This window comes from Carassius gibelio, chromosome B7, assembly GCF_023724105.1.
Source record: "Carassius gibelio isolate Cgi1373 ecotype wild population from Czech Republic chromosome B7, carGib1.2-hapl.c, whole genome shotgun sequence".
NCBI classification, from domain to species: Eukaryota; Metazoa; Chordata; class Actinopteri; order Cypriniformes; family Cyprinidae; genus Carassius; species Carassius gibelio.
This window is the reverse complement of record NC_068402.1, coordinates 10601927-10625529: the sequence shown is the minus strand read 5'-3', so window position 1 is coordinate 10625529 and position 23603 is coordinate 10601927. Positions and strand designations below refer to the sequence as shown.

General features: G+C 37.9%; 5 protein-coding genes across 6 annotated transcripts; 2 read left to right on the top strand and 3 right to left on the bottom strand.

Annotated features, from left to right (window-relative positions):
- Positions 1–275: 275 nt before the first annotated feature.
- On the top strand, positions 276–2950 carry dhrs4 (dehydrogenase/reductase (SDR family) member 4). The gene is made up of 9 exons (XM_052561056.1): positions 276–490; positions 823–947; positions 1106–1283; positions 1463–1564; positions 1650–1720; positions 1818–1869; positions 2035–2169; positions 2312–2367; positions 2678–2950. Exons 2-9 carry the CDS (start codon positions 826–828, stop codon positions 2790–2792), a joined length of 831 nt encoding a protein of 276 aa, XP_052417016.1. The 5' UTR covers positions 276–490; positions 823–825; the 3' UTR covers positions 2793–2950.
- Positions 2951–3216: 266 nt separating this feature from the next.
- Positions 3217–8440, bottom strand: tinf2 (TERF1 (TRF1)-interacting nuclear factor 2). Of its 2 annotated transcripts, XM_052561055.1 has the most exons (11): positions 8146–8440; positions 7497–7699; positions 7201–7299; positions 6943–7038; positions 6660–6770; positions 6385–6505; positions 5420–6266; positions 5269–5327; positions 5093–5175; positions 4736–4765; positions 3474–3610 (listed from the first exon to the last, which is right to left on the bottom strand). In XM_052561055.1, the coding sequence occupies exons 1-10, from the start codon at positions 8174–8176 to the stop codon at positions 4754–4756; spliced, it is 1662 nt and encodes a 553-aa protein (XP_052417015.1). In that variant the 5' UTR covers positions 8177–8440; the 3' UTR covers positions 3474–3610; positions 4736–4753. The 2 variants fall into 2 exon arrangements, with proteins under 2 accessions (XP_052417014.1, XP_052417015.1); XM_052561054.1 differs by lacking the exon at positions 4736–4765 and having other exon boundaries at positions 3217–3610.
- A 554-nt stretch (positions 8441–8994) lies between these two features.
- On the top strand, positions 8995–11790 carry cideb (cell death inducing DFFA like effector b). The gene is made up of 5 exons (XM_052561057.1): positions 8995–9201; positions 10091–10205; positions 10455–10604; positions 10729–10922; positions 11028–11790. The coding sequence occupies exons 1-5, from the start codon at positions 9176–9178 to the stop codon at positions 11161–11163; spliced, it is 621 nt and encodes a 206-aa protein (XP_052417017.1). The 5' UTR covers positions 8995–9175; the 3' UTR covers positions 11164–11790.
- Positions 11791–11944: 154 nt separating this feature from the next.
- homezb (homeobox and leucine zipper encoding b) lies at positions 11945–17311 on the bottom strand. The gene is made up of 2 exons (XM_052561053.1): positions 16517–17311; positions 11945–14575 (listed from the first exon to the last, which is right to left on the bottom strand). Exons 1-2 carry the CDS (start codon positions 16808–16810, stop codon positions 12719–12721), a joined length of 2151 nt encoding a protein of 716 aa, XP_052417013.1. The 5' UTR covers positions 16811–17311; the 3' UTR covers positions 11945–12718.
- A 2563-nt stretch (positions 17312–19874) lies between these two features.
- Positions 19875–23338, bottom strand: LOC127962452 (butyrophilin subfamily 1 member A1-like). Its single transcript, XM_052562017.1, has 7 exons — positions 23009–23338; positions 22394–22744; positions 21986–22258; positions 21771–21878; positions 21609–21635; positions 21322–21348; positions 19875–21212 (listed from the first exon to the last, which is right to left on the bottom strand). Exons 1-7 carry the CDS (start codon positions 23061–23063, stop codon positions 20665–20667), a joined length of 1389 nt encoding a protein of 462 aa, XP_052417977.1. The 5' UTR covers positions 23064–23338; the 3' UTR covers positions 19875–20664.
- Positions 23339–23603: the final 265 nt, after the last annotated feature.

Here is a 23603-nt window from a genome sequence, read left to right as displayed (position 1 = left end):
AACATTAAATCATTTAATTCAAAATCTTAATACCCGACATAAAAAAAGAAAAATATGGCCCATAAATTTATACGAAATCATATTTAAAAATATCCAGTCAAGCTTCCGGTAATCGCACTGATCTGTGATTGGTCAGTTCTCACAAGCGCTGTAGAAAGTTACAGGAACCACGCAAAATTCGCATCTACTCTCTACTTGCTTCTTGGCGGTGTGTGCAATAGTTTACACCTGATAAATGACACCAGAAAAACATTAGTATCCATCAAATTGCACATAAAATCAAGAATGACCTGCAATAGGATAAGAAATACAGAAGTGTATTTCCAGTCCAATAAGAGACAACTTCCGGACCGTTTATCACCGCCCTTTCTCAGACCCATAAAACACAATCTACCAGTTTATAATATTTCTACGGTAATGACGTCTGAGAGACGTTGAACTTTATTACTTGCAAAGTGCCACCAGAACAGCAGGCCTTCTCTGCTCGTAGGTAAAGCTGTAGTTCTTCTTAAGATATATTTAACAATTCTATGAATATCATCAGTTTATCCAGGTTTAAAATAACACGATTCGCTCTTGGCTCACTTCAATAATAAATGCGTTGTTGTGCAGTTAACGTTAGTTCTGTTTAAGTAACATTTAAGCAGGATAACTTGATGGTTTTTGAAGTACCTCACATGAACTCTTTTTCACTTGAAATGCTTGTCAAGAAATGTAATTAATGTTAACGGTAAAACTATCCTGTGTTACTGTAACTGTGTACACAAGATGACCTTTAACCCACTTAGAAATTATGCAGACTCTCCTTTTGTTTTTCTCAAGACAATGTTGAAGGCTGTAACCAGGTGCCTTTGGTCAAATCCTGTTGCTGGCAGAAGAATGATGTCCCATCACATACCACAGAATTTGTCAGGAAAAGTTGCTATAGTAACTGCATCCACAGATGGGTATGATGCTTTATTTACATTCTTGTCCAACTGTTCTTTAGTTGCACATCTTTGATATATAAGGGTGTGTAGCTGTCAATACTAAAACATATGTAAATATGTCAACATGCATCCTAAATATAATGCTGACACACCCTTGTACTCACTGATCTTCTCAGGATTGGGCTCGCGGCTGCGGAGGCTTTGGGTCAGAGGGGGGCACATGTGGTTGTGAGCAGTCGACGTCAGGCCAACGTTGACAAGGCTGTGTCCCTCTTGCGCAGCAAAAATATCAAAGTAATAGGCACCACATGCAATGTAGGGAAAACAGAAGATAGAGACAAACTCGTTAACATGGTGAGGAGTTTCTTTATCACTCTTTTTAGTAAATATTTTGTAAACATTTTGAGAATCATACTGGGGAATATACGCAAATGTTATGAGGAGCCCAAAAGTCTGTGCAAACTTGCCAACGTATCATATATTTTGTGTAGAAATTTGATGTTAAAATGCTGTTATGTACTTTGTTGTTGCAGACAATTGAACAGTGTGGCGGTGTGGACATACTGGTGTCCAATGCAGCGGTGAACCCGTTTTTTGGGAACATATTAGATTCCACAGAGGAAGTCTGGGACAAAGTATGAAAAAGTTAATAGCCTTAATTAGCTTTTTTCTATGGGTGAATGTCTATCAGTATTGACTTTCGCTTTATGTCTATCACAGATACTTGGAGTGAATGTGAAGGCTTCTTTCCTTCTAACCAAACTGGTTGTGCCTCACATGGAGAAAAGAGGGTGAGAATTCAAGGGTGGGGGTTGGGTCTATATATATATTTATTTTTTATAAATAACCTTCATATCTGAGCCTAACTAAGGATCTTTTCATTTCCAGGGGTGGGTCAGTTGTGATTGTGTCTTCAGTCGCAGGGTACCAGCCAATGCAAGTATGGTGTTTACTTGCTCTCATGTAAAATTTAATCATGCAACAAACCTTGTCAAAATGAAGTGATAGCACTGAAGTGGTTTCTTTAATTGGGTTTAACGTTATCGGCTGTTTTTCATTCAGCAATAGTTAATAGATCACCTTGCTATCACTCTTTGACTCCTAGGGTCTGGGCCCCTATAGTGTGAGTAAAACGGCCCTGCTGGGTTTAACTCGAGCGCTGGCTCCTGATCTCGCCCAAAGTAACATCCGGATCAACTGTGTCGCCCCTGGCATCATCAAGACACGCTTTAGTGCTGCTGTAAGGATTTCCTACACATTTTTGACGGCTTTCATTTTCAGAGCTTCTTGGAAACTCGTCTTCATTTAATTTTAATTTATAACACAAATTATGGTCTTTACAAAGTTTGACTGTATGACCCTTTGCTTTTGTTCTTTTGTAGCTATGGGAAAATGAGGGTGTGCTAGAAGAGTTCTTGAAACAGACAAGCATAAAAAGGTTTGTACAGTTGCGGTAAGGACAATGAATGAAATAGCTTTTAAACTAATAGTAGAGGAGCTTCATATCTAGAATTGCATGAGCACGATAAATTGTGCCAATAGCATTATGCATCACAAAAAATATTACATATTATGCTTTTTTTTTTAATAGGTAAAGTGTATGATTTTATTATTAAATGTCATTCCCATTACCTGTAAGGTAGCATTGCAGTAATTGTCCACAAGCTATTCCTTCCTTTTCATAAGCTTTCATTTGTTGCTTTTTGGTGAGGGAAACCTGATTCTTATGTAAAGTCTTGATCTCTTAGACTCGGACAGCCAGAGGATATAGGTGGTGTGATTGCCTTCCTGTGCTCAGAGGAAGCCTCATACATCACCGGAGAGACCATCACTGTAACCGGAGGCATGAACTGCAGACTGTAAGAGGAGCGGAATGGAGGCAGTAACAGTAATCATGTACTTGTACATCAGACAGAAACCTTCTGATTCAGTGACCTAACGCAGCTGTAACAGCTGGTGTAGAAATTCTTAACACATTTACAAACGTTTAAATGTAATAAAATGATTTTTTCAGATTTTTATCGCATTCATTTAATCTTTTGATGTATACTTTGCCACACATTTCAACCAGTAAATTGGCTTTTCCAGTCATTTTGGAATACTGTCATTACTATTTTTAGATTTGAATGATACAAATGTTTACACTAATTTTAGCATTTCATATAACAGAAATAGAAACTTACATGACTTAAGATGTTTCCAAGTTTTCTCTGATGGAGGGCACATTATTCAGAATGATACATTTCCAAAAAAGAAAAAAAAGAAAGAAAAATAGAGCAAATACATATTGCAGTAAGCACAATTCTTTATTTAAAATATGACATGTAACAACAACATAATACAACATGATACAGATAAATAAAATGAATATAAGTGATTATAATTATTAATGCGCACTTCGTAAAAGCAGGTAGTTTTCCTTGGTTGCAAATGTACTACATGGCAGAGACCTTGTTTTTTATTATATATATGTATAAAATCTAAGACGTCTGACTAATACATGCATTATCTATAACAGCAAACACTGCAGCATCAAAGTTTTTAAGCAAGAATGATGTTCCAAAAGTGCATCAATGTCTGCTTCCAGGAGACATATTGGAACAAAACACAGGATTCCAGAACTCCCGAAGTGTGGGCACATACGTACCATTCTTTGTTTTGCAATACTGCTGACTGAACACCTGACAGGACATTTCAAGAAAAAGTCAGATTCACAGTTCAGCCACATATTATAAACCTAACCCTAGAATCAAGAATTTGGAAAATGTATATATCTTAAAAGGCCATTTTGGTAAATTATCATTTACATATTGTTCAGCAATCAATTAATGCAATAAACTTGTGCAATGTCAATTTTATGGAATATGGATTATGCTGTTCTAATAGAACATACATGATTGGTTTAAACACTAAATAGGGCCACATACACAAAGCAAAATTTTCAAGCTGTTGCCCAGTAAATCAATTCCTTGGAACCGTTTGCTTGCCTGATTAACAATTCCACTTGTCGGTTCTCCTCGTTGCAAATGTGTGATGACATCACACACGCGCTGCATTGTTTCGGTTAAAAACGGAGAAAACATGGCATTGAGGCAGAAGCACTCTAAAGTCTGGATATATTTCACGCGAAAAGATGACAATTCAGTCACTTGCAACAGTTGTAAAAGTTCCATTTCGCCGTGTGGGGGGTGGGGGGGGGACTACCTTAAATATGCAGAAACATTTGGCCACACAGCATGCAATTCATTTGCAGGACTGTCACGTGTTTGATACACTACTACTTAAAGAGACAACAAGCGAGTCAAGCAGCAGCGGAGCTAACGGGACGACATCTGTTATTAATGCCGAAGGTAACTTGTCTCCAGGCAACTTGTAAGCATTTCATTGTGTCAACATTTACTATACGGATAATCTCCATTTTCATTGTCCATCAAATTTAGATGATGATGATAACGTACAGTGTCTTGCTGGCTCGGAGGCTGCAGCAAGTATCTGTCGTGCACCTCTAGCTACTTTGTGTATGTGCTTTGTTTTGTGTCTTCTGATCCGATATTAAAGCGGGTTAATACAAAAAAACAAATTTTTACTTATTCCCTCACCAAATGAGAACTGATTAGAGAAACGATAAGGAATCGGACCGATGAGCAATATCGATAATGGAATCGGAATTGTTAAATTCTTATCAATTCCCATCTCTAGTCATAAAGTTTAGTTCATAGTACATAAACAGTTCTCTGTAATCTACCGCAGGGCTGGTAAAAACAACTAAGGTGCAGAGACAGATTTGTAAAAAGAAAGACACGTACCTCCTTCTCTGTGATTTGCTAACACCACTCCTGGAGAACAGAGACACACATTGTAGACTCGCTTTCAGTGGGAGCGAAGTCACTGCATTAATAACTACTTGCTGAGTTTGGACCTGAGTGACACTAACATGGACTTAAGCATAACTACCAAAGTCCTCTGTGAGTAGATGACACAAGTAGAGTAACAACTATATTTAGCTAGTGTGTATGTGGCCACAAGAACCTGCTGTAAATCCTGTGCAAATAATCGAGAAGCTCTACAGGCTGAATTAGATTAAATCTACACTCTAGTTGCTGGTTCTACGTGGCGGAACACTTTTGTTTGGTTGTCTGAATCATGTAGATGCAGTTACAAACCTTTCTCTTGACACTGTCTGTTCTCTCATCATCAGAATCACCAATGATGTCATCTGATGACTTAACTGAGGGAGACAGGGAATCTAAAATGAACGCAAAACTAAGTTACACCTCTGGCATATAAAAGCCCCCCCCCCCCCCCCAATTTTAATTTTTTATTTATTTTATGTACTTACCTGAACTACCGACTGGAAGATGCAGAACAAGGGGAATACACGGAGAGCAAGTAGAAGTTCTTAAGGAATAAGAAATTCAGATAAAGCTTAACAAAATCTTAATGGTTTCAAGTTATTATAATATTAAAATAAATTGAAATAATGTTCTTACGGTCTATTGAAAGATAAAGTCGTGTGTTTCTCCGGTGTTGGCGTTGAACCCATATCAATAAATTTCCTCTTGCGAGTCACAGAGTTGCTGTTTCCCACACGGTCTTTTGAAGCAGTCTTGCTTGGAGACTTCGTGTTTTCCTTCTCATCAGAAGATAAATGATTCGGACAGACAGGAAGATCGTTGTAGTTTAATCTGGGAATGACAACTCTCAGCTGGCGCTTCATGCAGGAAATGAGGAGAGCACTCATTTCTGCTTCTTGCTGTGACTCGATGTCCTCAGTGCTTCTCCTAGTGGAATATTTCCTCGTATCATCTTGCCCTCTTTTTCCATTTCGGTTCTTATTTTCAATCTTTTTGGGTGGGTGGGTTGCTTTCTCACTACTCCCCTTCTTACTGTTTATTTCTTCTTTGCTGCCCTCCTCCTCTTCTTCATCTACTTCGCTGCTAGATGACTGAGTGATCACTGTGACCGACATATTTCCCACAAAATACTCCTTTTCTGGATCCTTCTCCAAAATCTCTTTATTAGAACAAGATCTGATTATTTGTTTGCTTCTGGTAGTTCTGGATATCTCAGTAATGGTTTCAACTTCTTGTCCTGAACTTGCCACCTTCTCATTGTTTTTTTGGAGAGCATCATTGGAAATGGACCCAATAACAGGTGCAACCTGTGACTGGGTTTCCTTCGCTGTTCTGCGAGTGGTTCTGGGCGTTGACGGGGAGGGATTTGTGATCATGCTGGATAAGCGAGTGGATTCTGACTGGATGGTTTGCAGCACTCTCCCCGAAAGAGGAAGGGAAAGGGAAGAGAGGATCGCATCACCAGTAGACGAATGAAGAGATGCTGAAACAGAGAGAAGTAAAGAAAACAGAGGACAAAACAAATGCTTAGTGGCATAATAGGAAAGAATTTAGTCTTGTGCTTCCAGCAAATACTTGATTATTCAATCTCCATGACTCACCTGTGCCGAGGTGTCCGAGACATCTTTCATGTTGCAGCAGAGTCCTGAGGAGCTGGGGCTGTGATGCAGAGCGCGCACATTCCTCCAGAACAGCAGGGGCACCACTGAGCCATGAGACTGTCTGAATAATACATCACAATACAAAATGGTAAGCATAAACAAAACCGTGTTCCTGTCCCAAATGGGAGTATTAGCCCTTGCATATATATGTATAAGTATATATATATTCATACAAACTAAAAATGATTTTGTTCTGAACTTATTATGAATTTTACCTGAGCAAGATCTGGAACTGGTAATAGTTTATCCAGTCGAATTAGAAACTCCCACAACAGCTTTTCTAAACTGGCCACATAGTTTCCTCCATAGTGAAGATGGAATTCTTCCTGAACTCAAAGATAAAACCATATCAGTTGGCGTCAATACAATTTTGCATTGGAAGATTTTTAGGCATGTGCCAAATTTAGTCAAACAGTGGCAGATAATTTAGAAGTGCCTTCTGTCATTACCTTCATATCTAAGATGTTTATAGAAAGTAAAAAAAAAAAAAAAATTAACCTTGAAGAACTGTTTTCTGGCTGTTGCATTCTTCAGGAGAGAGTTCACCAGGGTCTGGAAGTTGCGTTTAGCTTCTTCCACCTTTTGATCCTTCCTCTGAGGATAAAAGAAGGTACAATCCTTGTTGGTGCATGTAACTCTTGTGAAATTATATGCAAGAACCACTATTTTAACTTCTAAAGAAGCTAGGTGAGAATAGAACTATCAAAATATTATGAGACAAACAAGACTCTACACCAGTGTCAGGGCCATACTCACCGTTCCGATGGGAATGGAGGAATCCTGCAGCTTGTGCAGCTCCTGGAGGATAAGTTGAGCATCAGGAGGATCTGACTGACGAAGCTCTTCCAAAATCATCTTAGGTTAGCAGGATAAAAACCAAAGAAATATTTTTACTATTTACAGACTATAAAAATAAAAAAGTCAAATAAATCTTTGAAAACAACAATAAAGTTTCAATATGTGACCAAAGAATACTTAAAGTATGGCAGCACAAAAGAAGATCGCTGGAAGTTTTATTTTTTATGTGACGTAGTACTTTTCAGCAATCTCACCAGTGCCCGCAAACCCATTGTCAGCCTGGCCTGATGTCTGTAATGAAGCAACCCAGGTACAGTCTCACAGAGTGATGTTATGGTCTCCTCCAGCTTTCCATAATGCACTGCATCCCTCTGCAGCATCACCTTCCACATGGCTGCAGACATCAGGCGTAAAGGTGGAGCAATAAGTTGCAGAGCTGACAGGGATAGAGGTACATCTGTTGGAAAAAAAGAAGAAAAGAAAATATCTTAAGCAATTATAACAAGCAAAATTTACTGAAACTCATTATTATCATTATCATCAAATTAACTATATATACAGAGAGAGAGAGAGAGAGAGAGCAAAAATTTACATTAAAATAATGTCGTTTTTAATATTGATTTATATTTCGGCATTTCAGTGCTGAAAATATCAAATTAACTACCCATACATACATTCAAACACTGACTCTGTATATTTAAAGCTCTGGTTATCACATCTTTAGTTAGACGTGCGTTCCGAAGTAAACACATGAACTGGAATAAATCTGCACAGAAAGCCCCTCACGTCTAAAGACCATAGACAGTAAAATAAAGACAGCATATGGAAGTTACCACAATGAAGCAGATCAGGTAACTCTCGTTTTAATATTAGTTTATTACAAGCTACACTGCGCAGACCCACCTTCATTCATATTGTTATTCGCTGTTTTCATTGTCCTGTCCGTCCGGAAAATAAACAACTCTGCGGATTTGGAGATGGCTTTCTTGATTCCTGAACTTAATAAAATCTCTTACACAGATCAAACAAGCAGTCATCAACAACATTCAATTGAACAACACAACGTGATAACGCTTAAGCCTTCTGTTTCTTGATCTATATTTACAACAAACACGCTACGTTTATAAAAACAACGGATGATTAATAACAACGTAATGAAAGTCGCGGTGGGAAAACACTTCTCGCGCCAAAATGACGAAATACTGTTTCCGGTGTGAAGTGTACAAAGACGATTTATTTATTTTTTTTTTTACTTAGTGGGCACAAACGTTTGTAAAAACTGTCTTTTAATTGAATGCTGCTACTGATCTTGAAAATATGCCATGCTTTATTTGTTTTAAACTAAAGTTATACACTTTTTTCTTTGCTTTTTTGATATGACGTTTATATGAGGAAGTTGTTTTGAGTTTCAAAATAAAAGTCTTCTAATTTAAAGTACTGCAGAATCCAGATGAAAATGAAGCAGATGCTTCCAACGCATTCCATAATAATTTCAACTGACAAATAAAATATCTATCTATCTATCTATCTATCTATCTAAATGTGTCTGTCTGTGTATCTATCTGTCTCTGTAATTTCAGTCTTAATTTATATTTTTTGTAAAGTAAAAAAATAGGATGCACAGACACATTAAAGCAATGGTTTCAACACTATCAGGTCTCACTGCTTATTACATCATTCAAACCTTGGCTCTGCCTGTAGTATACAATCAGAGAGGAGACCTTGCCCAATGACACAAGCTTTCAGAGTAGATCATCCTGCAAAGTCAAAGTCCATTTGGCTAGCAGCACAACACATTATTGTCAAAAAATATATTCTCCAGTAGCTGTGACTCAGTATCACCAGTTTACTTCAAACAGTCAAACAGAGTCAGAAAAGACTGTAAACAACTGGCACTGAGGTGACAGGCAGAAGACCTCAACCACCAATCATAATGGAAACAACAGCCTCCCTGTTCAAGTAAGTAGCACTCATTTGTTGTTATTCAGTACTGCTATTTACAATAGATATATTCATCTTTAGAAACATATTTTGAGTAAGAAGCTGCCACATACATTTGATTAAAGTTATCAGTAAATATATACATATTGACATATTTAGTTTCAATGGTTTTGTCGGAGTTTGTCCTTGGCTTTAATACTGGACTTTAACGGTTGGTCTTTCACAATACATTTGTTTCACTCTATTATCAGCTCTTTGGATAAGACAGAGTCTGATTACAGCCATGCACTGTCTGTGCTTCTCTCACTTTAAAGCAGTCATTGATTATTATAGGAAAAGTGTTTTTTTGTCATTATTTTGTCATTATGAACTCTCTTTCTAACATGAAACAAAAAAAACAGGATTATGAAGAATCACGTTGGTTGGTCTTATCCATGCAGTTCTAAAAAATGAGTAGGCCTAATGTTGATTTCAGACTTCAAACGAGACACAAAAACACCAAAGTGTTATAAAAGATATTGGATAGCTTTGTGTTATTACCAGATCGTAATGTACGTTATAACCCAATGATCTTTAAGAGATAATCTTTGCTTTTAGTGAGCTGTGATCAGATCAGTAAGTTACTCAAACTTGAAAATCAAGTAGTCTGATTTATCGGCAAATTATACAGACAAACTTTGTGAACTGGACAATTGAATGATAAAATAAAAAGAAACATTTGTTTACAAATGAGGCATACCACATGACAGTGTGTAAATAATGAAGCATTTGAGCATTATCGTGCTAACTGTTCCTTTAAGTGAAGTTCTTTTTCTACACCGACTCTTGATAAACCCATTTATGTACTCTTATTCTATTTCCTTTGGCGTTTTGCCTCCTCCTCATTCCCTATCGCTCTTTCTCTCAGGTCAGTGTCTCGGCGGGTTTGGTCGCCCCCTCAGCGTCCATTCAGAGTGTGTTCCTGGGACAGAGAGGTCAAAAAAGGGGTCACTGCTGGAACTTTAGAGGAGCTCAAAGAGAAGGTACAAAGCGAAACATCGTTCAACTGGAAGTTTTGCTACTTACCTTAAAGGGTCTTTTAGATTTAGAGACACTGCTTAATAATCTCACTTCTTGGGGCTTGCAGTGGTTTAATCTTTGTGAAGCACCCCCTACCCTGTGTTAAAGCTCATCCAGTTTTCTGGACATCCTATAATGACCAGTCACTTATCATAAACGCTGTTGTGCATTTGAAGATTTGGGGGCATTTTATACTGTGATTCTTACCTCAGGCAGCCCAGGCTCTCTTGATATCTACTGTGCTGACTTTGGCGTGTGAAGAGGATGGGACAGAGGTCGACTCAGAAGAGTTCCTCTTAGCTCTGCCAGACAACACTGTTTTCATGGCCCTGACACCCGGAGAGACCTGGAAACCTCATCCTGTATGTATTTTTGTTTATTTCAAATTTTCATCTGGAATCATTAGTTGCTTTTGCTTTTTCATTCACTTATGAATATTGTGTCATTTGTATCGTACCTTATCTTAACTTTACCAATCCCTCCTAGTTACGCCAAAGAGGTGGAAACAAACCAGGTGAGAGTAAACCAAGTACAGGGAAAGATATTGCTCAGATCACCTTTGACCTTTACCGTACGCACCCCAAAGACGTATTCGGCTCACTAAATGTTAAAGCCACATTCCAAGGGCTCTACTCTGTCAGTGCAGATTTTCAATGCTTGGGGCCAAAGAAAGTCCTGAGGTAAACAGACTACAGGAAAAAACTTAAGCATTGTTATGGTTTGTTTTACTATTTATTTGTTTTTCAAGCCACTGAATTGTATCATGCACTTTTGCTGTCTTTCAGGGAGGCCCTCAGAGTCATGTCCACTCTACTCCATGCTGCTGGACAATTATTGATCTCATCTGCTGCTGTAATTCGCCGTATTATCCATGGGGCAGATCTTCTTCAAGCCCAGCATGGCAAACCTATAGAGTATTGAGAATAACTGGAGTATAAGGAATAACCAGAGAAGTAGGACATCAATCCGAGATCACAAAAAATGTAAAGAGGGATGTTTTTTCTAAAATATTTCCTAGATAGGTTTATATGGTAACACCACTAAGGTTCATTTTAACATGAATGAATTAGGTATAATAAACAAACAACAGTTAATCTAGGCAAATGTTCATGTACACACCACACTTCAAATGTTTGGGTTCAATGTAATTTATTCCACTGATGATAAAGATTAATTTTTAGCCATTTTTAACATCCATACTCCAGTCTCGAACATTACAAATCATTTTTAGAAATCATTCTAATATGCTGATTTGGTGCTCAAGAAATATTTCTTGTCATTATCAATGGTAAAACTTCTGTGGGAATCATGAAGAGACAAAAGAACAGCATTTATTTGTTAGTGGATGCATTAAATCTAATGCATTAAATTATGTTAATGGACTTTATTGTAAATTGTGAAGTTATACTTTGCTTGTTTAATGGAATATTGCTCCAGTTGTTTCTATGAAAACTGCCCTTAATGAGTTTTTTATTATTATTATTCTAGGACTACCCAGTGTTACTTATTCTATGTGTTTGACCTTTATAAATGTTTATTTTAACTTTACCAATACTTTATTCATTATGTTTACGTGATAGATTGCTGTATAATTTTATCTTTCTCATTCTGTAAGTCGCTTTGGAAAAAGCATCAGCTAAATTAATATATGTAAATGTACATATGAAATTGTCATAACAGTGAATGTTTGGAAAAAGAAAAATGTTTTAAGATCAATTTATTAAGTAAAACCAAACTGGTACAAAAAGCTTCAGCACAAAAAAGGACAGTCTCTCTATAGTCAGCTTACTCAATGCATAGACTAATAAACTCCATATTAACACTACTTAAGATTATAATTAGTCTTCAAATAATAATAATAAATCACAAACATTTTGATTGGAAAAAAACAAAAAACAAATCAAGCACATAAATTGTGTAGTATTATGTCAGCATAGTGTTTCCATCAAAGAAACATATCGGTGTAGCACACTGTGAATCTAAAAGATAGCAGTTATGCTTATAACTTTAAATACAATTGACCTTTGTAAAAGCAAACATCTACATATCTAAGCTCAAAGTACAACTTAAACATGAAAATGGCAACACACATGCATTCGCTCTTGTTTAGTCACACCGAGAACCACAATGAATAGAACTCTGATAAAACAGGCCACAAAACAAAATACATTGTGCAGTCATTCAGTGCCTTGCCATACACAGTTTTGTGTCAGTTACTTTAAGGTACATATTCTAATACTAAATATTTTTGATTCAAGTAAGATGCTTAGTTTTGGAGATATATATTGCATAACAATGTTGTGAGAGGTTCTACCAGGCCCTGGATCATAGCATTAAACTGGGATGGAAATATCCAGACAGGTTAAAGGAGAGAGAAAAAAGGTTTTGTGTAACATCTTTGGCAGTGACGTGGAATTCATTTTCCACCTTTCTGCACAGCTACAAATGCCATTGCAAACTGACTTTGCTTCAAAGGTCAGAGTTCACCCTCAGGCACAATTGGGATACTTCCCCTCATAAGTTCATTCCATCTTGCTGCTTCACCCAGTCCACCTCCGTTAATTAACGCAGAATCGCCCAAACTCAACCCAGAGCCCATGTTTTCAAATGAAAATCTCCCCCGTGAATATTTCCCGCCCCTTTTCTGTTGTTGCGTTATAACATTGATGATGCGTTCCCTCTCCTCTGAGGTCATCCAGCGCATCTGATTGTGCTTGACATGATAACGCGTGTCTCCATACCACTGGATGATTTCTGTCCGCGTCAGACCCGTCTTCTGCTGGAGTATTAGGTAGTCATCGCTTGTGGGCCACTGGCAGTCCAGGAAGCTTTGCCGCAAAATTTCTAACTGTTCCCTCGTCTTCTTCCGAAGTCGCACATTCGGTTCTACCCGACCGCGAATGAATGACGGAGAAGGAGAGGGAGACGGAGAGATGTCTGCAGAATGTTGTTGAACAGAAGCACTGCCATCATCAAACTCGCCTTCATCGCTTGCTACCTCCTTGGTCTCATTCGATTGGTTGACAGGTCCCTCATCATCAGCCAAGTCCACATCGACCTCAAGCCCCACCTCAGTGTCATCAACCTCATAATTGTTGTAAAAATCAGCACTCGGTAGATCATCGTTCTCCGGCTCGTTCTGAGAGTTCTGCTGCCTTAGCTGGAGTGACCGATTGTGCTTTACGAGCTTAGCTAGCCAAGCCCTGCCGTTCCTGCGAAGCTGATAGCGGCTGTCAGCGAACCATTTGCGAATTTCTCGCCGATTAAGTCCAGTCATTCTCTGGAGCCGCTGAACTTCGCCGTCAGATGGCCAAGACTTCTGTACAAAACTACGGCGCAGGGCCATCAGCTGTGCTTTCGATTTTTTCCCTGGTAAGCAGGGTACAGACTGTGAAAGCTCAGGGAGTTCGGGGTATGACATTGCGGCGTGTTGGTTGTACGATGAACGTCCAAATGAATCTAGCAGCTGAACTTCAGTATTGCGAGGTGCTGGTAGGTTTCTACTGTCACTTTGGAATTGGGGATTCACTTGAGGAACTTGTGATGTAGGTGCAATGTTTTTGTATACAACATTATTGCAGAGCAACTGCTGTATGTCATTATTGGATTGGGAAGCATTATTCTGGCTAAAATGCAAGCGGTTTTGGTTGCTGATGATGTGCTGAGGAACAGTCCGGCTGGGTTTAGGCGTCTGGTCTCTCTGCTCTACATGGGCAACTGCTGCAGGTGGCAGTTTAAAAACATGCTGAGGATCCTCACGTCCTAAACATTCCTCCTCGTCATTTATTTCCACACACTCCTCAGCTACTGCTCTTTTCTGAATGTGCCACAGCTTGCGTCGCGTCTCTTGGATGTCGTCGTCAGCCCAGCTGATCCCGTAACGTACCCGCTGCATCATGAACCACGCTTTAACTCGGTCTGGCGGTAACGCACACTTTCGAGCTAGAGCGCTCGCCTCCTGCGACGTGGGGTATGGGAATGCATTAAATGCTTCTACGAGTTCTGACACGGCATCCAGCTCTTGGACCTGCTCTGAGCGGACCCAGATAAGCTTTAACCCCTCGGATACCAGTGGAAGACAAACCAGGTTAGTCTGGTTGTGGGTCGATGTGCCAGAGGAGACTGTTTGCCTATTTTGGCAGGACTTCTTGGTCCCTGAAAAGCAGGGTGACTTCTCCTGAGGTAACTTGGGGGATGAGCTTTGCGATTTTTCAAAAGCAGGTGAGTCATCCATCTTTTCTTCCTGTTCCTTGGGATCCACCGAGGATGAGGTCTCATTTGAGTCTTCGGGTGTCTGAAAGGCAGGAGATTCTGTTCCCTCAGTGGTGACTGGCTGAAAAGGGTGAGATCAAGACATATGAATATAAAATGCATCACATAAGAAATTCTCTCTTATTGGCTTACAGTTACAATGGCACAAATGGTCATCTGTTCTTACTTTTCACTAGGGATGCGCCGATCCGATAATCATATCGGTATGGGCACCGATACTGCTATTTTTTTGTCGAATTGGGTATAGATCACGGCCGCGTTCGGTTACGACAGTTAGCTTGGTAAAGTTCACTACAAGATAATTTTGTTTTCCCAGTATTATAATTGATTTGTAAATAAATATCTATGATTTTTTATAAACAACTTTATCTTCTTGCTGGCGTTTAATGTTGTTTTGTTACTTGCTACTGGGTGTCTGTGAGAACAAAACACAGGCGTAGAAAATACTATAAATAGTTTTTAACGTGCACAGTAACTGAAATTTAAAACTGTTAAAAGAAAAACTCAATAACTGTTGCACAGATGTATCACACTATGCATCAATTTATATTCCCTTTGTGCCTAGCACTTTTTAATGCAAAGCGATGAGTGCCAGGCAACCCTGGTCATCAAAACAAAACCTGTCCAATTGTGTTTTGAGGGGAGTTCCCGAAAATAAAATAATAATCATTTTTCGCCAGTGATCCTCCAGTAAAATTCTCATTCTAGGGGCTAAATATCACGTTATTGGGATCACTTCAAACCACGAACATGAAAAGCAACCCGCGGCAACAGTGTTAAAATAACCCAATTCCATGGGAAAACCATGAACTTGGTAACATTGGCTGTGACTCCATGTTGCTTCAAGCACTTCAGTCTGCACACCGGATGCACATATTGTAAGTGTATTTGTTTTGTCATATTGTATCTTTCATGTTTTACTGCCTTATTAAAAAATATGCTATACATTTAAAAGAAATCATATTTAGTGCAACACTTTTATTTGTTCCCCACAAAATAGTTTTTTTCACTAAATATTTGGATTTCTAAAATTATAGTGCACTGATTCTTCTAGAATAAACTTTGCTGCCAAAGGTAAACATTGAAAATAACATGAAATTCTCTTTAAGTAATGCAATTCTACATAAACTGCCATTCTAAAAACCTAATTGATATTTCTGAGAGAACACATGGCTTTAAACTTCAAATTTTATATATATATATATATATATATATATATATATATATATATATATATATATGGCCTTGGACCACAAAACCTGTCTTGTGTGTACATTTTTCGAAATTGAGACTTCTACATCATCTGAAAGGTGAATAAATAAGCTTTCCAACGATATATGGTTTGTTTGGATAGGATGATGTTTGGCTGAGATACAACTATTTGAATATCTGGAATCTGAGGGGGAAAATCGCCTTTAAAGTTGTACAGATGAAGCTCTTAGCAATGCATATTACTATACAAAAATGAGGTTTTGATATATTTATGGTACGAAAATCTACAAAATATCTTAATGGAACATGATATTTACTTAATAGCCTAATGATTTTTGGCATAAAAGAAAAATCTATAATTTTAACCCATTCAATTTATTTTTGGCTATTGCTACAGATATACCCCAGTGACTTAAAAGACTAGTTTTGCGGTCCAGGGTCACACATATATAATTAATTTAGATTAAACACTCTAATATTCCATATAAAATTAAGAATTGTTGGCATTTGTGATTGTTTTCAAACAGGTTTCCCTGCTCACTCCCCCTCTGCCATTGGTCAGTCAAACAGATAGCACCTACACAAATGCACACCACTGATTGAGCAAATGACATTTTACCACAGTGTTTACACTTTTCAGGTAAAAACAAAAGTCTTTGTCTAGTAAATCAGAAGGAATTTACATTTAAACACATATGCCTGAACTCCATTCAAAGCATCTCTTGGTGTTCACACAACTAACACAAACTCATGCACATCGATACATGACAAAAGACAAAACTTTACTTACTTTATCGTTAGCAACGCTCTTTTCCAGGTCACCATTTAAGCAGGGTGTCTCCACATCTCCCACCCGCTCGTCCTCTTGGGTTTCACATCCCTCGCCCCTCACCGAGTCCGAGAGACTGGTGACAGGGTGAGCGGTGTGCAGGTGCTGGCTGAGGCATTTAACGTCTTGCGCTTTATAACCACAAATCCGGCACTCGTAAGCGTCCTTAACATCTCCTCCAGACTTTACCGCTGGATCTGGAGGTGAAGAGTGCGTCCTTGTGCTCTCGGACTGCGGAGCTGCGCACTGCTCCATAGCAACCTATGCACAACCGAGCCAAGACGCAATTCATACAAGCGAACACAGAGGATAGGCAGTTAATTTTCTCCCGAAAAGTCGGTATGCAATAGCCTCAAGTATGCAACGAGTTTCATTGGAATAAAATAGTTGTATTCGGAGTCAACATGCAATGTTAAAGGCTGATTCCTAATTTATGGCCACACTGGTCTGAATATGGAACAAAGGCGTGCTAGCCAACGTGCTAACACAAAATCTTGTCGTGCTGGCTTCGCACAGATGCATAAAAAGTAAAAATTGACAGTACAGACGCAACCCGGTTTATTTATTGGTTTTCTGATGTAGTTACTTGAGAAATAAGGCAATTAAAAGCGTCATTCCCTGCTGATCGCACTCGCCTTCGGGTCGCACACTAGCCCAGAAAACTGTCACAGGTTTGGTTTGTCGCATCCTAGGAATGTGAAGCTAGAGCAGCTTCAAAATAAAAGTTCATTGACAACCGCTCTCTTTTTTGTTTCAAGAAGTTTTTTTGCGATGGTAAAATAGCTTTTCTTTAACAAAAGACCAGTAACTGTATGTGCATACACATTTTGCGCACATACAGACAGATACTGAAGATGAATTAAGAACTGGCTACATAACAGGCTTATAAAATCACCACTTTCAGGGATGTCCTCATTTACACTGAATAAAATATATATAAACGCAAAACTTTTGTTTTTGCCCTCTTTTTCACGAGCTCAGCTCAGAGATCTAAGACGTTTTCTATATACACAAAATACCTATTTATCTCAAATATTCTTCACAAATCTGTCTAAATCTGTGTTAGTGAGCAAATCTCCTCTGCGAGATAATCCATCCACTTCACAGGTGTGGCATATCAAGATGCTGATTAGACAGCATGGTTATTGCACAGGTGTGACTTAGGCTGGCCACAATAAAAGACCCACCTTCTCTAGTGCTTCTGACTAATCCTGTAAAATCAGGTTCCTCTTGTCAAAAGGCCAGCAAATGCTCAGCTCATGGCAAGCTTGTGGAATACTACTGCCTGGATGATCGCGTGCTGGTGTGCATGTCTAGTGCCATCTAGGAAGGACATTGGCTGCATAACATGAAGACGCTTCAGACTGCCCATGTGGAGCTGGCGGGTCAACTGAAAGAACACTTAAAAGCCATGGCTCAGAGGCAGAACCAGGCTAAACAGCTGGAAAAGTGGCACAAAGACCAAATGCAGGCTCTGTAGAACTGTGTTGGTCAGCTGATGGAGACTGGATCAACCATGAAGGATCCGGTCTTCACATGTTTACAGACTTCAGTATCAGCCAGACTGGGTGCACTTCAGACTAAACAGTGAGCTTTCAATTTGGCTCTAGAGGAAGATGATGATTTCAGCTTCTTGCAGAAATTTGCCAGTGTACATGAAGCTATGATGGAGGCTCGCACAGTGGATCTGAAACAGGGTTTGGAGTCTGATCGCACTAAATTAATTAAGATGATCAGAAAGGATGGAGAAATTATTGTGGAGCAGGTGCACAAACTCCAGAGAAGGTTTTTTGCTTTTGCTGATCCTAAATTCCACTCAGTTATTCGGGATGATCAAAATACAGTCTCAGAACTGACCTTTGACCCTAGGGCCTGAGATGACACTATCTAAAAACCTTGAAATGGTATTCTTCAGCTTCTCTGCCAGAAACCCCTTAGTCAAACTACAACCAGTGTTGGCCCGAATCTGACCCACATCTGGCCTGCATGGATTTGACACAGGTCAGATGTGGGCCGGATCGGGGTAACCCTACGTTGCTGTCTGGGCAGACCAAAGCCCAGGCCCGTACAGGAAACAGACTCTTTGTTGCCTGCAAACTAAAGAAGGTGTCAGTCTGCACTGGTTCCTTAAAGGGGGGGTGAAATGCTCATTTTCACTCAATATCCTGTTAATCTTGAGTACCTATAGAGTAGTACTGCATCCTTCATAACTCCAAAAAGTCTTTAGTTTTATTATATTTATAAGAGAAAGATAGTCTGTACCGATTTTTCCCGGAAAAAAAATGAGCGGCTGGAGGGGTGACGTGTGGGCGGAGCTAAAGAATCACGGAGCTAAAGAATCACCGAGTAAGCTTTTGCGTTGAGAGCGTTTGGAAGCTGTGACATTACCGTGAGGAAAAAAACATCATCCAAAACAAACCTTGGCTAACAGTCAGATTCAACGTATATTTATGATCCAGAATCAGATCCAGAGGCTGAAATTTAACAAGAGCAGCATCAGCAGCAATGACTACAGCAGGACATCTCTATGTGGTATGTACTGAAACTGTATATATTTGCTTAGCGGTTTTGGAAAATGACTAAGTTCCACTTTATGTCGTCTTTTTTTTTTCTTTTCTTTTTTTTAAGCTGTACATGTGGTCAAAGGTCTTTTACAGAGTAAACTAAGAATAGAAATACAGACACATACTTTGTCCCTTTATTACTTTTGAAAACATTACCACAACTCTACAAAACACACACAAAGAGCTCCATTGGATTGCTCAAACCCATCCCAGGATGTCTGAGGGCCAAGGCAGTTTTTATACAGAAATACTTTGTGTGCTCAAACAATAATCAGGTAGGTAATAATCAGAAAATAAAATGTCAAAAGTGTTATTAGTTTATTTTGTTTTTCAGTTGTTTTATTTATTTTGAAGAATATTTTTTGCTTTAAATTTTTTATTATTTGTTAATGTTTTCTTGCAGTAACCCATTTCTTGATTTGTGTTAAAATAATTTAATATATATATATATATATTTTTTTTTTTTTGAAAAGTCATCATGTAGGTTAGGTTGAGTTCATTTAGAATAATCATATATCAAAAACATAATTATATTATTGTGAAAATGCATACTAAATCCTAGTTTTCTATTTTGTCTTAAAGTGTATCCAGTTGCTTAAATGATAAAGGAGGTGAGGAGTTAATTATTACAACTGAAATATGCAATTATGAGCTCATTTATTGCCTATATTTTTATTAGTCTAAACTTCTTGTCATCCACTTTCTGGACGAAGAATCTCTTGATATACGATATATTCTTATATATGCAATGTATTTCCATCTTATTTCCAACATATAAATTTATCAGTAGACAATATGTAGTACTCTAGGAAGATGTGTAAAGAGTCGCTTGAAAAATCCTCATATTCATAGTGGATGAGATTTCTTATATTTGTTGTGTCAAACTTTACACCAGTATGTCACTTTTGCTAAAAGTATATTACCAGTGGTGCGATAATTCTTAAAATCAATGATCATGTTTAGAATAAAATATTTTTTAAAAGTAAAGGGCAGTTACTCTTTCAGTCCACACACCACACATCAGTAAAACAAATTCTCAATCATTCAAAAATTGTGTGATGTTAGCAGGTTGTATGTGGGAACTTTGTCTTCCACCTATAAAAAATAAAGTCCAGATACAAATAAGCTCGTTTTGACACTCTGTGACCTGAGCAGATTTAAAAATTCACTGTTTTAATCATGGCTTGTTTATTAGGTTATACATTTTCACAACAGATTATACTTATGACTTGTTAAGGGACTAAAAACATCACATTGAAATGCACTTTACAAAGAGTTACATAATTTAAGAGGCAGTGTTGAAAACAAGATGTCAGCAGTGGTTGAAATTTTTCTTTTAAATTAAAACTGATTTATCATACTAGACAATGCATGTACGTACTTATCTTTTCTTTGCAAAGGCTGTAGTAAATTCACATGGATTTAATTCCCAGTGAACCCAAGACCAGAAAAAAATTATACCTTGAATGCAATGTTTTTGATACATTTTATATAATATATATTTAAATAATTTTATTTTTATTTTACATTTATAAGTCAGTTTATTCACTCTTTGAAATCTACAGATGAGATGATCAGTGGGGCAGAGTATTTGTTTTTAATGTTTGTACATGGGTTTAAGATCGGATAGAGATCCTCAGTGAACCACTGATCAGAAAAAGAGTAGATATGAGTCCTGGACTCCACATCATAAAAAGAGACTAAGCCTTCCTCATAATCCACAAACACACCCAGCTTCTGAGGCTTAACTTTCAGGGAGAGAGAGACAGTGGGTCCTGCACAGGCACTATACTGGTTCCCATTTCTCAAGCGCACTGTCCAGTAACCATTCTGAGGACTCAGTGTGATCTTCCCCTTTCTGGTAATGGATTTTCTGGCCACTCCTATATCCCAATCAGTCTTCCCCTTCACCTGCACCTCAAAATAAAACCTTCCAGATGAGAATCCCTGCTTTCCCAAGACATTCCCACATTTATTAAACCTCTCAGGGTTGTCTGGGACATTCTGTTTTTTTTCTCCACGTCGCACTTGTTTCCCATCTTCAGACAAGATGAGACAATTATGAGCTGTATCTGGATCTAGTGTCACATCCGCTAATGAAAATGAGAAAATAATTATATTTACATTATGTGCATATTTTGATAGCTGATACAAGACTACAGATGCCAATGGATTAAAAACAAATATTCCTTTCTTACTAACCTGCATATTTCCTTCTCTTTGCGAACTCTAAAGAGACATGTTTAATTTTTATTTTAAATGTGTTTAAAATAAATCTGGTCCACACAAAAATTCCACAAATCACCTTAAGATTACGATGCATTTAACAAAAAAAATTATCATGAAATTAACCATTTTAGTCACAATGTCTGGTGCAATTGATGTAACATAAGCAACAGTAAATTCAAAGAATAAACCACACATTTAGATATTATATTGAATTGATTTGTTTTTGGAATAATGATGACCTATTAAAAACATAAGCTCACCTTTTTGGATCCTCCTCAAATAGCGTACTTAAAAAATGTAAAGATATGAATAAGATAAATAAACATTATAATTGTGCAACTATTTCTCAATGGTCAGATGCAACTACAAAATTAAGAGGTTTTAAAAGCTAGTTATTTTTTGAGTGAAAAAATGGACATCACCTCTTCTTTTGTAAACAAAGGTAGCAACTGCAACTGCAGTAATGATGCTGAGAACAACTGTAATTGATATCCAAATGACCGATGTTCTCCAAATGTGAAACATCTGACCTGTACAACAAATGTGCATATCTGTGAATAAACTGTAATGAATTCTGAATCATTATGACTGCGTGACATTACCTTGGAAATTTGAGAAAGACCCAATTCATACTTACTTGAGACAATAATGTCAGTTTGCACCATATGATGTCTCAGTTTGATTCTACACTGATACTTGGTTTCACTGTCATGTACAGTGATCCTGCGTTTCACGTTGTAGCCCTTCGCATCTTTTTGTGTCTCTTCAGTATCAGAAGCCAAATTCTCTCCTTTACTGTCCAGCCACTGAAGCTCAGGTTTAGGGTTCCAACCTTCACATTCACACAGCAGACGAAGCCCTCCTAAATGATCGAAATCCTCTACAATGATCAGTGGAGGAGTCCCTACAGCTGCAGAAATTTAGCAGAAGAATAATTCATTAATTGTACTTGTAGGGTATATCGCCTGCACTTTTGATTTCAAAAGCACTGTAGATCAGAGAGAATATTTCTGAGACTTGTAGTCTTAGTTATTGGTTTTCTCACCTCCAACATCAACACTAACAGTGATGTCATCATACCAGGAGTTGGACTCAATAAAACACTTGTAAACTCCTTCATCAGAGACTTGGACAGATGAGAGTTTGAGTGATGCGTTTCCATTCTGCAGTTCTGCTTGGAACAGTTCTGTTCTTCCTCTGAAGTATTGGTTCTGCTTCGTGATTTTGTTTTCACCATTTTCATAGAGATACACTATTGAGTCTTGTAGGTCAAGTCTAAACCATTCCACTCTCATGTTTACAGCACTGGTGTTGGGCTTGATGGAGCAGGGCAGGATCACATCTTCACCAGTGAGAGTAAAAAGAGGTTCTGCAGGTCCCACAACATTATACACCTCTAAGACAGAGAAAGCCATGTCTGAATTCGACGTAAAAGGACACCAGTTCATTTTTGGATGTATAAAGGGTTGAAGTAAAGTAACCCATCTATTTCCTCGTAATGCTATATCTTCTGCATTTTACATGACTATAGCAAATACACAAATACATGCACACATAAATCACTCTGATCACAGAACAGCTCTGCTGTGGTTTTATTTGCAACATTAAATCTTGAAATGCACAATACTGTCTGCTTTTTCTTTAAGGTGAGAATGATTACCTGATCTTAAATCTGTAACTGCACAAAACATCAGCGCCACACCAACCAGCTTCATCCCTGCAAAGAAACAACTGCTCTACTATACATAAAAGAAACAGAATGCCTTTTATTACAAATAGTTTGGTACATGTTAAATAAAATAAACACAAATGATTATATTTAGTAAAATACTCACCTGATTTGTCTCTTGTAAATAGTTTTTAAAACACTTGCTATCACTTTCTCTTAGAGAAAAACCAGTCAAACCAGAAATCACACACTCAAATGCTTAAAGACACACACACATTCAACATTCAGCGCATGCACTCTAGATGCCTATACTTGTCGGTTTCAGTGACCTTTTTGTTAACAAACTAAAACTATAAAAAATTTGTTAAATGAAATAAGAAATGATCAGAAATGTAAACTAAAAAAACGTGAACAAAATGGAAAATAAACTGAAATAAAAACAAAAAACAAAGCTAAAAAATGTTTTTTTTTTATTTATTTTTTTTACAAAAAGCACAAAACTAAATGACTAAAACATAAGCTAATGTTAAAACAGATAATCTAAAACTAAAAGCTTATTCAAAATATTAATGAATATTATCACAGT